Below are 12,572 nucleotides of genomic sequence, written 5' to 3'. Positions count from 1 at the left end.
TAAAATAGAAGTTATAGAAATCAACTTAAAATGTTGTAATTTTAGCAACTTGCTACATTTTTTAAAGCCACCAACATGCATGGTTGCTGCTTTATACACATTATTTCAAGGAATAAAACCCATATATATAATAGAACAATGAGATTTGGAGTAATGTCAGTCAAGGGGTCTGTAAGAGTGGAAATGGAACATTATGATAAGACTGCTGCTTCATTCCCTATTCATGTGTTTCTATAACTAATGAACCTCTGTATGGTGCTTAAGGCATTTATAGACATTTCAAAATCCTCAAGAGACTGAAACTATCAAATACAATTGGGCTTAAAAGCCTTCACCATTCCAAAAGTTTCATTTTTACAAATCGCCCCATTACTTGGCTGCGTAATTAGGCAGCACAACTTTATTAATGAAGGGTTTAATCATACGCTGAGGACAGAATTTACAATAAACCGTGACTAATAATCCATAAATCCTCATTCTCTTTGGGATAATAAACTAAACTTGTGACACATAGATGTAGCATTGGTAAATATGACACAGTAAATGTGAGAGGCCTTGTATCTGCTTGCAAGTGCTGCAACTGACACACTATTCTAGACAAGGTCAGTCCACAAATGATGGTTCCAGTAAAAGTGGCTGTGTGCCAAGGATTCGTCGACTATCCTTCAAGATCAATGATCATTAAGTGACAAGTTTCTACATGGAAAAATATACCCCATGGCATAGGTCTACACTTAAAGGAAAATGTGTCTTTATCATTATTTGTATCATCTTGACAGTGAACATAAACAGTTTTGTCACTATTTTCCTCTAACGTACCATTGCATTAATCATACTCTCTATTATTAGATTACAAACTTCAGCAAACGTATCTGTATATTTATTCCTACTGTGATTTTTTTTTCTTTTTAATGCGTGGAAGCAATGTGATGAAAATATTGAACAAACTCCTTTCTTCTAATAGCTTCATAACCTGGACATTGTGGCGAACAAGAAATGCAGGATATATATATATTTTTATAAGGTGAAAATGATCCCTTTATTTACAACAGTCAAAAAGATGGTCTTCTCAGGCAATAGCCTGTTCACTCTACACATTATCAAATAAATGTGGTAAGGTTAATGCCCTCTGCTATATCATTGCAGAGCTCCTGATGTTTCTTTTTCTATTATTTTTGTGTTCATCTGATCATTTGCCTTTTGGAGTTGCTTCTGATGCTGTAACACAAGTGCTATTTTTTAAAGGGAAAATATAATCCCTTTTGATATGAGCTCATTAAGTTGGTCTTATGTAGAAGATATGCAAAGACACTATCGGAAATTCCAAAATAAATACAAATGTAGGGTTTTTTTTAATACACAGACATACCTGATTTCAATGACTGAAAGGGAACAATTATAGTCTGTCTGTTCATATGGCAGATAGGCACGGTCACGCAAATAGATGCCACCGCACTCCCTCTCAGCCGGCTACAGAGCAGAGAGGGGCGACCAGACTAGGGATAGGAGAAAGAGAGGGTACGAACCTGGCCTCCCTAGCTTTGCGCCCAAGGCACATGCCTACTCTGCCTACCCCTAGTTCCAGCCCTGACCAAACCCTTTTATATTGCTCCCAGTGGCCTCAAAGCAGGTGCTTATTTTTGAATAACAGGCTTGGAGATTTTGGTTGGATAAAACCAGGTGTATTGCCAAACAGAGCTCCCTGTAGGTTGCAAGTTCACTTACAGGCTAACAAATAGTCAATCACAGCCCTTATTTGTCACCCCCAGGGACTTTTTTGATGCTTGTGTTGCTCCCCAACTCTTTTTACATTTGAATGTGACTCAGGTTGGGGAACCCTGCAAATAGAACAAGGAGAGGGAGGCTTAAGAAGGGTTTGTATGGATTTCAGGGTTTCCTTTTAAGTCCTAAGGTAGATAATTAGATTACTAGTATACAATCCCTTCCTTCCCTCTTCGTTGTGACTGTTTTGTTAGCAGGAGTCCATTATTTAGGGAGATTATCTGTGAACTGGGAATCTAATGATCTACTTCCCAAGGGTCAAAGATGGCGTATCTTCACTTTCCCTGTTTGACCTGTTTAGCTCAACAAAAATATTTTTCAAGATTAAAACATAAGGCAAAAGTATATTTAGCACAAGCCATGTAGAAAAAAGGGGTGTTCTGCTGCTTTACATTCGGAATGCATTGACCAAAAGTTCCATATAGTTAATTTATTCCTAGAGTTTATTTCTACAAACTGTGTGATCTGGGAAACTGAGGAAGATGTGATCGCAACATTCTGAGGAAGAATGGTGTATATTTTGGGGGATTAGAAAACACCAGTGGGCTACCTGGGATATCTTTAAAAATATAAATAAATAAGAATGGATACTTTCATTACCCTTCATGATGAAGTATAAATAACAGGGAGAAACAAAACCACAGTGTTGCTATAGTTTCTATCACACACCCTCTCAATGACATCAGGGACATTTTGTATGCTATATAAGAATAAAATAATAAAATAAAAATTCTGCAGAAAATGAAACTACAACAAGATTTATTATATTATGACTTTGCACAAGAAATCACCAGTCATTATCACTAGTAGAAACTGCATAAAAAGAGCAGCTACTGAATAATGAATGGAAGTCTTTGTAATCTGATTCATTTGGTGTCCTGCCAAAATATCAAATAATCCATTTAATCAGTCAGAGAGAGAGAAGAATGCTGGAATCTTTTAATGTTCATGGTGCCAAAGCCAAATGCCCTAATACTCTAGATCAACATCACTAGCACAATTTCATACAAGCTTATTGTGTAAAAATGTATTGAAAACAGCAATATTATTTACAGTATCTGGTGCTCTTTATTTGCCATATTCTTTGTGATACTGTGTTGGAGAACATCAATATTATGTGACTAAAGACATGCTAATTTAATGGTCACTGAACTCCCATATGTAAGTTAAGCTACCTTGATAACCAAGTGTTTCATATGAATATGAAATATGTTCACCTCAAACTGAAAATCCTATATTTTACAAACTAAACCAGCACAAAGAATCCCTGATTTTCATAAATGTTACAGGGCAACCCTTTTGAAATAAAAAATTACAATATATTTATTGGTTAACTAATATGATCATAGCAAGCTTTCAGAACATTTTAGTTCCTTTTTCAAGCTGATTACAATGAAGCTGTGGTGTTCTCTGGTATATATATCCAACATTTAGCTCATAAGTCAAATGACCAATAAAAGGAATATCAATCTGCGTGTAAGGTGTCAAAGTCATATACGAGCAAGAAACAAGCAGATAAGGTACAAGATAGGGTGGGTCAAAGAGGCTGAATTTAAATTAGGGCTGAATTAATTGAGTGTGGAATAAAAGGAATTCCATATGATCTCTTAGTCAGGTTCACACATGTTGGTATTTCTGACCTGGTGCAGGCCTTTCTTAGTCCACATAATTAGGCATAAATCCATTGCCTAGGTTTAGTCCCTTAGAATTGAAAGTTTGTACTCCCACACTTTTCTTTCATTATCTGTTTAAAAATTGCCCTTAATAACCAAAATTCTTTAATCCTTAATGGAGTGATGAGGGCCATTGATATTGTGTATCCATTGGTGTATCCAGCTTTTTATTGGTTACAGTGAATCAATGGTGTGTATTTCAAATTTACCTGATTTTCATAAACAAATAGTAATGTGATTTTGTTGCATATTCTAGTGATAGATTCAACTGCCTGGTGCATCTAATGAGAATTCAAATGCTAACTGTGCTTGGTTCTGTTCTGCGACCTGTTTTGTTTACACGCACAATAATTTTGAAAAAGCTCGTTAAATTTTGTAACTGATCTAAGAAGGCTGTAAAGAAAATCATTGTTTAAAAGAGAATGTAGACAAATGTCTTCTTCCTTTTCTGTGTTAACCACAATGCTGTGGAGACTGGCTGCAAACACCTAAAATTCTTCTTACCTGTGTTCTAAATTACTATACTACTGCACTGTTATATGTTTTAGCACTATAAGCATCATTTCAGAGTATTTTACATTTAAAAACCTGGTCTTTGAAGTCATAACCTGCCTTATTGGTCTCACTAATTGGGCTCCTGAATATGGCATTCTGTGATCTGTATATCACTTGCTGTGCTCCCCTGAACCCTGCTATCATTGGTTGTCCCTTGGATTCTTGCTAGAGCATGTACAGATGAAGCCACTTGGATTTGTGAGATAAATGCGTCATGACTCATGGTTAATTGAAGAAACTGCGTTATCTAAAGTCATCTTAACTCATTTAATGCATTTAACCTTTCCATTAGCATACCAAAGCACCATTGTGAACAATGGTGAATGCTTTAATTAGATGGGATGTTGTGACGCAGTTTTCTGTGTTAAATGAGATAAATGGGATATCTGTGTTTAGTTATTCTGTGTCAAACAGACAAACCAAAGTGGCTGCATCTGTATGCAAGTTCTTGCCATGTAATGCACTTGTTCCAATTAATCTCTTAATTTTACCTAAGGCTTTGGAAAGACTAATGTGGAGCCAATATTCTGTCTGTGTTGCTCAAGTTTACAAGCAGGCTTCTTCTTGGTACCATTATTTTTGTCTCTGTTTGCTCTTTGGTTTTGTTTAGGTTTCCTCTTCCTTTTATAAGTTCGGCCCAGAGCAGTTTATTTGTGTTCCTTTAATGTACACTGATTTCTTTCTAAAACATATCATTCCTATCTTTATCACTTCTGTAACAGCTGGCATGTTCTTCACCCTCTTTCTGTTCACATATCAGTGGCACCCTTTCTTAACTCCCATTGATGTTACCCGTTGTAATAAAGGTTTTTTTTCTGAAGACTAAAAAACATTCTTAGAAGAGACCTTTTATACATGAAGGTTTTTTTTTATTATTTTGCATAATAGCACTACATTTGTTGATTCTTAAACCTCAAAACATAGCAGTTTCCATATAGCTTTTACTGCAAAAAACAAAGATGTTCTCTGAATATTTAATTTTTAATGAATGAGTGGAATGAATTTTCCACACATTTTATGTTATTTAAACAAAAATGATCTGTGGTTGTATAATGACTTTACACATTGGGTCAGATTCAATTCTGTCATCAAAAGTTATCTCATGGTTTATCAAGTGAAAAGTCATGGAAGAGATCACATTTAAAGAGAAAAGACTCCTCTCCAAACTTAGTTCCAGTCCATTTTTTTCCCATAGACTTCAATGGAGTTTTCATGTAATAAAATGGGAGATACGTTTTGCTCAATTGAATTGCATCTCAAATTGAATCTCATCCATGAGTTTTCATGTGGTAATCCTTTTTCTCACTAAATTGAATCTGGCTCATTGGTTGATACAGAACACCATTCTGGTCACAGTCCATGCATAATCTCATTTGTTTACTTTATATGACCATTAATGACTTTTTGTTTACATGTCTTTACTACCAGTACAGTGTAAATGTTGAATGTATTGTATCTGCATTAATTATTATCTCCGACCATATTTTACAACATACAGCAGTTTAGTGGTTCACAAGTATATCTTGTTTACTGACTGACTGACTCACATCTCGGCCTCAACAGTCCACATTATCATGTGTGATGGAGAATAATCCAACTATATTATCCTCAAGAGTTAACATGTACTAAGGGATAAAAGGAAAAGATCTCTATGTATGGTGACACCACATTTTTTTGTGTTTGAATTGAATGCATTTACTGATAATGAGCCTTCAGACTTATTCCCAAGTTTCTCTTGAAGCTTCTCTGAAACCCTTGTGTTTTGTTGTGGATCAGGTCCAAAAGCTACTTGCTGTGCCAAGGTTTAAATGTCATGACAAAAAAGGCACCTTTGTAGTATGTTGTGTACCAGATGTCATGTAGAGTTGCAGATTGCTGTCCTTAAGGGTTTCTCTGATTTCACTTATTTTCTTCTGACTAGAACACATTGGTCCCTGTATGGTATCCATTGTTCTACTGTAATTAACAAGCTGAGTGAAGATTTATATTATTGAAATCAATACTACATTTTCTTGACAACTGTTCAGAATGCATCAGAAGTCCTTGTTATTGGAAAAGAATTTCCTCCTAATAAAAATCTAACATGTTTATGTTTAAGATTTACAAAATTACATTTCAGGTCATTCCAATGTCTATTTTTGTTTCTTATTGTAAACATAAATACAATAAAGTTGTACTTTTATTAGGTTTAAAAATAAATAATTAAGTTGTACGTTTTTAGAACAGATAGCACATTGCAAGGAGCTATTTTTTAGGGAATTGCTTTAGGATATAAGCGAAAATACAAGTGTAGCTTTGAAGAGCAACAGTCTATTGCCATGAAGTATAATTACCTCCTTGATAAACATGCTTTTCAGTAACAGGGGTTTCAGCATTATACGTGAACAACTTTGCCTAAAAGCAGTGGTGTGAAGTTCATAGGTCTTTGAGAAGGCACTCTGCTGCTTCATAGAGCATTTTTCATGATTTTGAACACTAGCAACAATTGTACACTAAAGTTATATAGTTTTCCTGAAAACAAAAAATTGGAGCCATTTCTCTTTCCTTTATGCATATTTTACAAGTCAGTCAAAATAATTTGCACTTGTGTTTGTGGCTGTATTCTTTCCCTAATCATTTTACACCGATGTTATTATAAATGTCTACTATGGAAATGGCAACAGGGACCCTTTATTTGAAATTATAACTGATATAATTTGGTCCTTAGAAACTAGGAACTGTCACAAAATTAAAAATAAATGTAGCTAACCCCAAGAGTATGAGGTTTTTAATTATCTAAATTAAAATGTGGCCATAGAAGAAAGGCTTTATTGCTAGGGAAATTAGTTTTCTGTAGTGCAAATAGAAAAGCAATGAGGCAGCATGATATACTAACATATTTTTTATTGTTTTTAAATTCATACAGAAAAGGTAAAAATTCATTTCAGAAGAATAAAACATACAAAAACATTTTCTAAAAAGACAGAACGCAATAATGTTAAAACATCCTAAGGATTCTACTAAACAGTAGCAAGCCATGCCATAACAAAATTTTTTCCATAACCTGTTGGATCCAATACTTCAACAACAATGGGTATGCATGCAAATTACATACCCCTCTAAAGTCAATAAGGTAGTCTGTTATGGATAACTCTATCTAAGTAGTGTGCATTTAAGCTATAGTACAAATGGCAATAAATGGCAACAGCCACAGCAATCTGTACAAATATGAAAACATCTGTTATGGAACCAGTTAAATATTTTAAAAGTGGACCACTGATGACAATAAAGCCCTTCCATTGTTATGGTAACACATCAACATGTGTTACCTCTGATTAGCAACAAAGCCCTGACTATGACCTCTCACCACCAGGAAGCCCCACTACAAGCCAATGTTTAATGCTCAAACATTCAAATCATTAAAAAGTTATTGTAAAAAAATTGACCAAAAAAACTGCTTTTTACTGACTTCTTTTTCAATAATGTCTATTAGCTCCATGGCCATTGCATTTTCTATGCTCATGGCCCCCATCTTAGTTGATGACTTTTCACAATGTATTTCATGGCTTCCATCCCTACATGAGACATTATTACTATCACATAGGAATAAAAAGCCATAAAACACCACAGTGAATTTATCTCGATCGGATGCAATACTTATTTTCTTCACATGATTTCACATCCATTTCAAAACTAACCTATAATTTCATGCTACATTACTGAGCATTTTAAACTATATTTCAATGACAAGCTGCACTGAAACAGTTACATCAAAAAATTAACAGAACTGCAGCTGTCATGCACATATCCTTTGGAGGGGGTAGAAGAGACAAAACAAACGACACAAAAAAAACAACTCAATCCACTACATGTGACAGGACACCAAAGACAGCTAACCAACACAACAACACTAACATGCATTAGAGAATGCTGTGAAACTTCATGGTAGCTGAGGAACAATGAAATTAGCCCACAGCAGGGTTTTAGTCAAACCAAAACTGTTTAATCACGGAAAAAGCAGCAATTCTAACCAAATTAGCACGCAAAGCTGCACAATACGCCGGAATCAAACTGTTCCAAGGAGAAACAAAAGCCCTTTCCACAAAATTGTATTACGTGCTGACTATTCTCTCAATGCTTATTAAATCACATGCATTCTTTGTTCATGAGTCAAGCCGACATTCTGATGACAGACCACACTTTGGTAATAACGTAAACTATGCAGCACCTGTAGATATCATGAAACCAAACTAAAGAAAACATGCTTGGTTTTTGCCTATAACTTGACATACACGCACACAAAAAATAAAACTGAAATCATTGGACAAACAGATGGAGGAAACGGATGGATCGGTAAATACTAAAAAATAATGTCATGCACATACAAGATCTTAACTTAACGTAGTGATGGATTGGCTTAGATGGTACTGATTTACCAATAGTTTATAATTTTCTAGTAAACTAGAACTTCCTCCCTACTTCATAATTACCTGTACTGGGATTTACTTACCACCATTACTGTGTTATACACTGGAACCAAGTTGGATGGCATAAATAAGAAATAGAAATCACAAAATGAAAGGCATTTAGTACATACTTATGAAGCATACATGTAATTGGATAATACGAGTAACTGGAATTTTTTACAATTGTCACAAAAACAAACCAAACCTTGGAATGACAATTAATAAAAGATTTACTAAACTATTTAGTCTATGTGTAAATGTCTATAAGCGCCTAGAAGTGGACATAGATGTTTAGATTTTTAAAAGATCTTTTCACTATAGTAGGACCAAGTGTATCCTGACAATATTGTTAAAATGTACGATTAGTCCATCAACTAAAACAGGCGTTTCAAGCAATATCATCTGGTTGAAGCTAGGAAAACTGCTAGGTAACTGTCTGCTTGGCCCTGGAAACAATTGGACAATGAAAATTTCACTGTGAACGACGGTAAATCTTTAGATGTGTGATCATTAAGTGTCTTATAATGATCATCATTTTGCACTTGTTTATTTGTAAGTATAACCTTTTTTTTAACTGATAAGAAATGATACGGTACCATTAGTTCAGTAATAGTTGCCTATTTAAACTTTAAATGAATTGAGACTTGTTATCTAACACGACCAATACCATGGGGGGGGGGGGGATTCCCATGGACCTGTAGGCCTACATTCAGAATCATTTATTAGTGATCCACCTGTCTGACATTACATGTTACATAGATGGAGTCTTGGTATGTTTTCTTGTTTTGTCCTCTTTTACTATCTTTTGTTGGTATATGTGCAGATTCTTTTCTTGCACACTTTTACTATATATCTCTACAGAGTATAAATTCAAGAAAAAGTAGTAAGGGAAATTCCTATTTATTGTCTGTGAACAGAATTTCAATTTTAATGGATGAAGCCATGTTTGAACAAAAATCCCAATGCATTCCTTAATTTATACCAAAAATAGCAATCTCGTTTGTAGAATCACACGCATGACCTAACAATGTAATGAAGGTGACATATCAAAATGATGTATAGAAGATAGAAGTTGCCGCCAGAGGCAAGAGTTTAACCCAGCTCATCTAAAAGTGTGATACAGACTCTAATGGAATCCAATGCATAGCCAAAAAGAGTGATCTATATTGACTGAAGGTCTCATACAGCTTTTGTGACAGTTTGAAATAGAATGAGTGACTTTCTGTGACATATTGTCCAACAACCTTTTAAAGATGAAAGCATAGTTTATGATTAATTAAGATTTGGCACAAAGTGACTTATACGGATATTGTAGAAATGAAGTGGTGGTGAGCTAATAAAGATAAATGAAAACACAAGGGGCAGATGTATTAAAGGTCAAGTTGTATTTAACCTGAAAATTTTTCAGTCAAAACTCTATCAGGTTAAAAAAAACCTCTTTTTTTCGATATATAATATACCATGAAGCTGGAAATAGCTCAAATCTTAAAATACTCCAGCTAAAACCTGTCAGAATCAAATGGCAGAAGTCACTTCAACCATTTGAAGATTTTTGTAGTTTTTCATGATGTTTGATTTTTTTATCTGGGGGTTTCACTCAAAAACTCTATTAATTTGAGGGATTCAAGGTTTTTTTCTGCAAAAAATCAATTAATTTGAGTTTTCTTACAAATTCGATGATTCTAGTTCACTCGAGGTATAAAAAACCTCACAAACCTCTAAAACTCAACTTTTGATAAATAAATAAAATTAAGACTAATTCTGATAAATGAAAACAGAGGACCAGTCACAATGACTTATGATTTTCTTACAAATTCGATGATTCTAGTTCACTCGAGGTATAAAAAACCTCACAAACCTCTAAAACTCAACTTTTGATAAATAAATAAAATTAAGACTAATTCTGATAAATGAAAACAGAGGACCAGTCACAATGACTTATGATTTTAAAGGTCTATCACAAGATGAATAATTTTAGTTATATTTGATACAAATGAACAGACATATTCATCTTACTATAACAAATAAATATTCTGACATTCATGTCAGTCTGTCATGAATTAAATTACATATTTTTTTTGTTGTTCTTATTAGATGCTCCCTTTATTTGACAAAATGTGTTAATTTAGCTTTGCCTCATGCCAACGATTGGATCACATATATGGCCCTGTCAGAGGAACACCACATACACAGCCACATGGGATTTTCCAACCTATTTGACCAAGCCCTGATCAAATATCGGAAAAGCCATGGTTTTTGATTCACTGCCCGCTAATCTGCTGACATAGTCAGGAGTGGCCAAGTTGGCAGTCTGTCTTGACCTGTGCATAATATGCCTCAATGATTGCTCAATAGATAGTTGAAGATCTAGAAGAGCAACAAGTAATATATCTGTAGTAGATCATTCCTAAAATGGATTTCTTTTGCTACTGAAAATAAACACACAATAAGCAAAGTAATTGCCCCAATATAATAAGAAATTGCTCTGTTGAGAATAAGGTTTTGTTAAATGGCTATAGACAGCTTCATGGATCACTTCTTAACTATCAAAACACAGAGGGTCTTCCCTGTGGAACCTGCAAAGATTTGGAACAATACGGATAACATTGATTTAGAATTTTTGTTATGATTGTAGTCTATTGACTAGAAAGGGCTTATTTGTGGTATAAAACATACCTCTAATTGCTTATGTATGAGTTTGTAGGAAATTACACATTTGTGCTGTTGAAATCAACAATAGTTTAAGATAATGGCAGCAACTGATCCCTTCTAATATTGATGGTAAATGGGATACTTTGTCACCTGTGGGGAATTGCCTCTCCCACAGGCAACTAAGTGCCCTGCCTACCATAACCCTTGACCATTAACACTGATTGCGGTTTAGAGTCTGTAAAAATATATGCAATAGCTATTCATATTTTGCTCAATATTAAGTATTTTGGTGGATTTTCAGATTCAGACTTTTCCATCCTCGGGGTTTAATAAATTCCGAAAAATTCATTATTTTTTAAAAGTCCCATTTTGTAAAACAAAATCACTAATTTTAATTCTAATAATAAGAATGAATTCAGAGTTTAGTAAATAACCCCCATAAAGTAGATGAGTCATTTGGTTGGACATTAGATTAAGAAAACTGGTTGTGACAAGGGCCATAGATGTTTGGGCCTCATGGGTCAGGTCCCAGGGTTTCTTGCGGTACATAGCCAAAATATTATCACATTTACAATCAACGAAGAGAGGTGTGGATGTTGTAAGTCACAAACAGCAGGATGGCTGCATATAAAAAGTTCTATTTTTTCAAATATATTGTTTGTTGTGGATAGTAACATGACATATTTGTCTCATAACTGCTAATCTATCAGCAGCACATAAAATTCTCAACCTGTATATACCTGTAAATCTTGACATACCTAATGAAACATATAAAAATAGGACAGCTTATTTTCAAAAGCAGTTTGTAGGAGTAATGCAGTTGGGACAAAAATTGCTGATGATGATGATCATGCTAAAAAAACTAAATAATGGGATGGTATAAAAGCCTTACTATAAACAAGTAAATACACAGAAATGATTAAATATATTCACCTCATGAAGCCATTTTTCAACAAGACCATTGGCTTTCGATGGCATTATTCTCAGCACAAGCTCTACTTTCTCATTCTCCGCAGACTCCATATGTGTTATCTCTTTGTTTCCATTAAAAGTCAGCTTTGCAATACCTTCAAAGCATTTCTTAAGGTGTGGTTGAACTCTCAGTGGGTCTTTTGTTTCAGACAGAATTTCTAACAGTTCGTCATTAGACAGGAAAAAAAACCTGAATTCAGAAATAAGAAAAATCAACGTAAAAGATATCTGAACATATTTTAGACAAACATGTACAGCTGACAGAGAAAATGGTCTGTTTACCTTGGAAAGAATAGTCTTTTCTTCTCCAAATAATCATTCAGGCCTTTCTGAATGTCATCCAAAAGCAATTCTGCCTCCTTCAACCTATCCAGCATCTGGGGCTGCAAGATAACCCTTATGGCATTGGCCTCTTTTACAGACTCCTTCATTATTAGCCTCCTGATGGGTGAGATAGAATACAGAGAATGTAATAACCATACTTCACACAACA

General features: G+C 34.5%; 1 protein-coding gene across 4 annotated transcripts in view; it reads right to left on the bottom strand.

The window, feature by feature from the left end:
• The window catches only part of LOC108711038 (dynein heavy chain 3, axonemal), a 555,753-nt gene that overhangs the window by 368,280 nt on the left and 174,901 nt on the right, over positions 1-12,572 (bottom strand). For all 4 annotated transcript variants that reach the window (XM_018252361.2, XM_041586281.1, XM_041586280.1 and 1 more), the window contains exons 23-24: positions 12,362-12,520; positions 12,041-12,269 (exon numbers count right to left, since the gene is read on the bottom strand). In XM_018252361.2, the coding sequence (XP_018107850.1) occupies positions 12,041-12,269; positions 12,362-12,520 (388 nt within the window). The remainder of the gene's footprint in view (positions 1-12,040; positions 12,270-12,361; positions 12,521-12,572) is intronic.

The sequence above is a fragment of the Xenopus laevis genome, chromosome 3L (genome assembly GCF_017654675.1).
Source record: "Xenopus laevis strain J_2021 chromosome 3L, Xenopus_laevis_v10.1, whole genome shotgun sequence".
Classification (NCBI taxonomy): Eukaryota; Metazoa; Chordata; class Amphibia; order Anura; family Pipidae; genus Xenopus; species Xenopus laevis.
The sequence above is the reverse complement of the archived record's forward strand: the minus strand, read 5'-3'. Positions and strand labels throughout refer to the sequence as shown.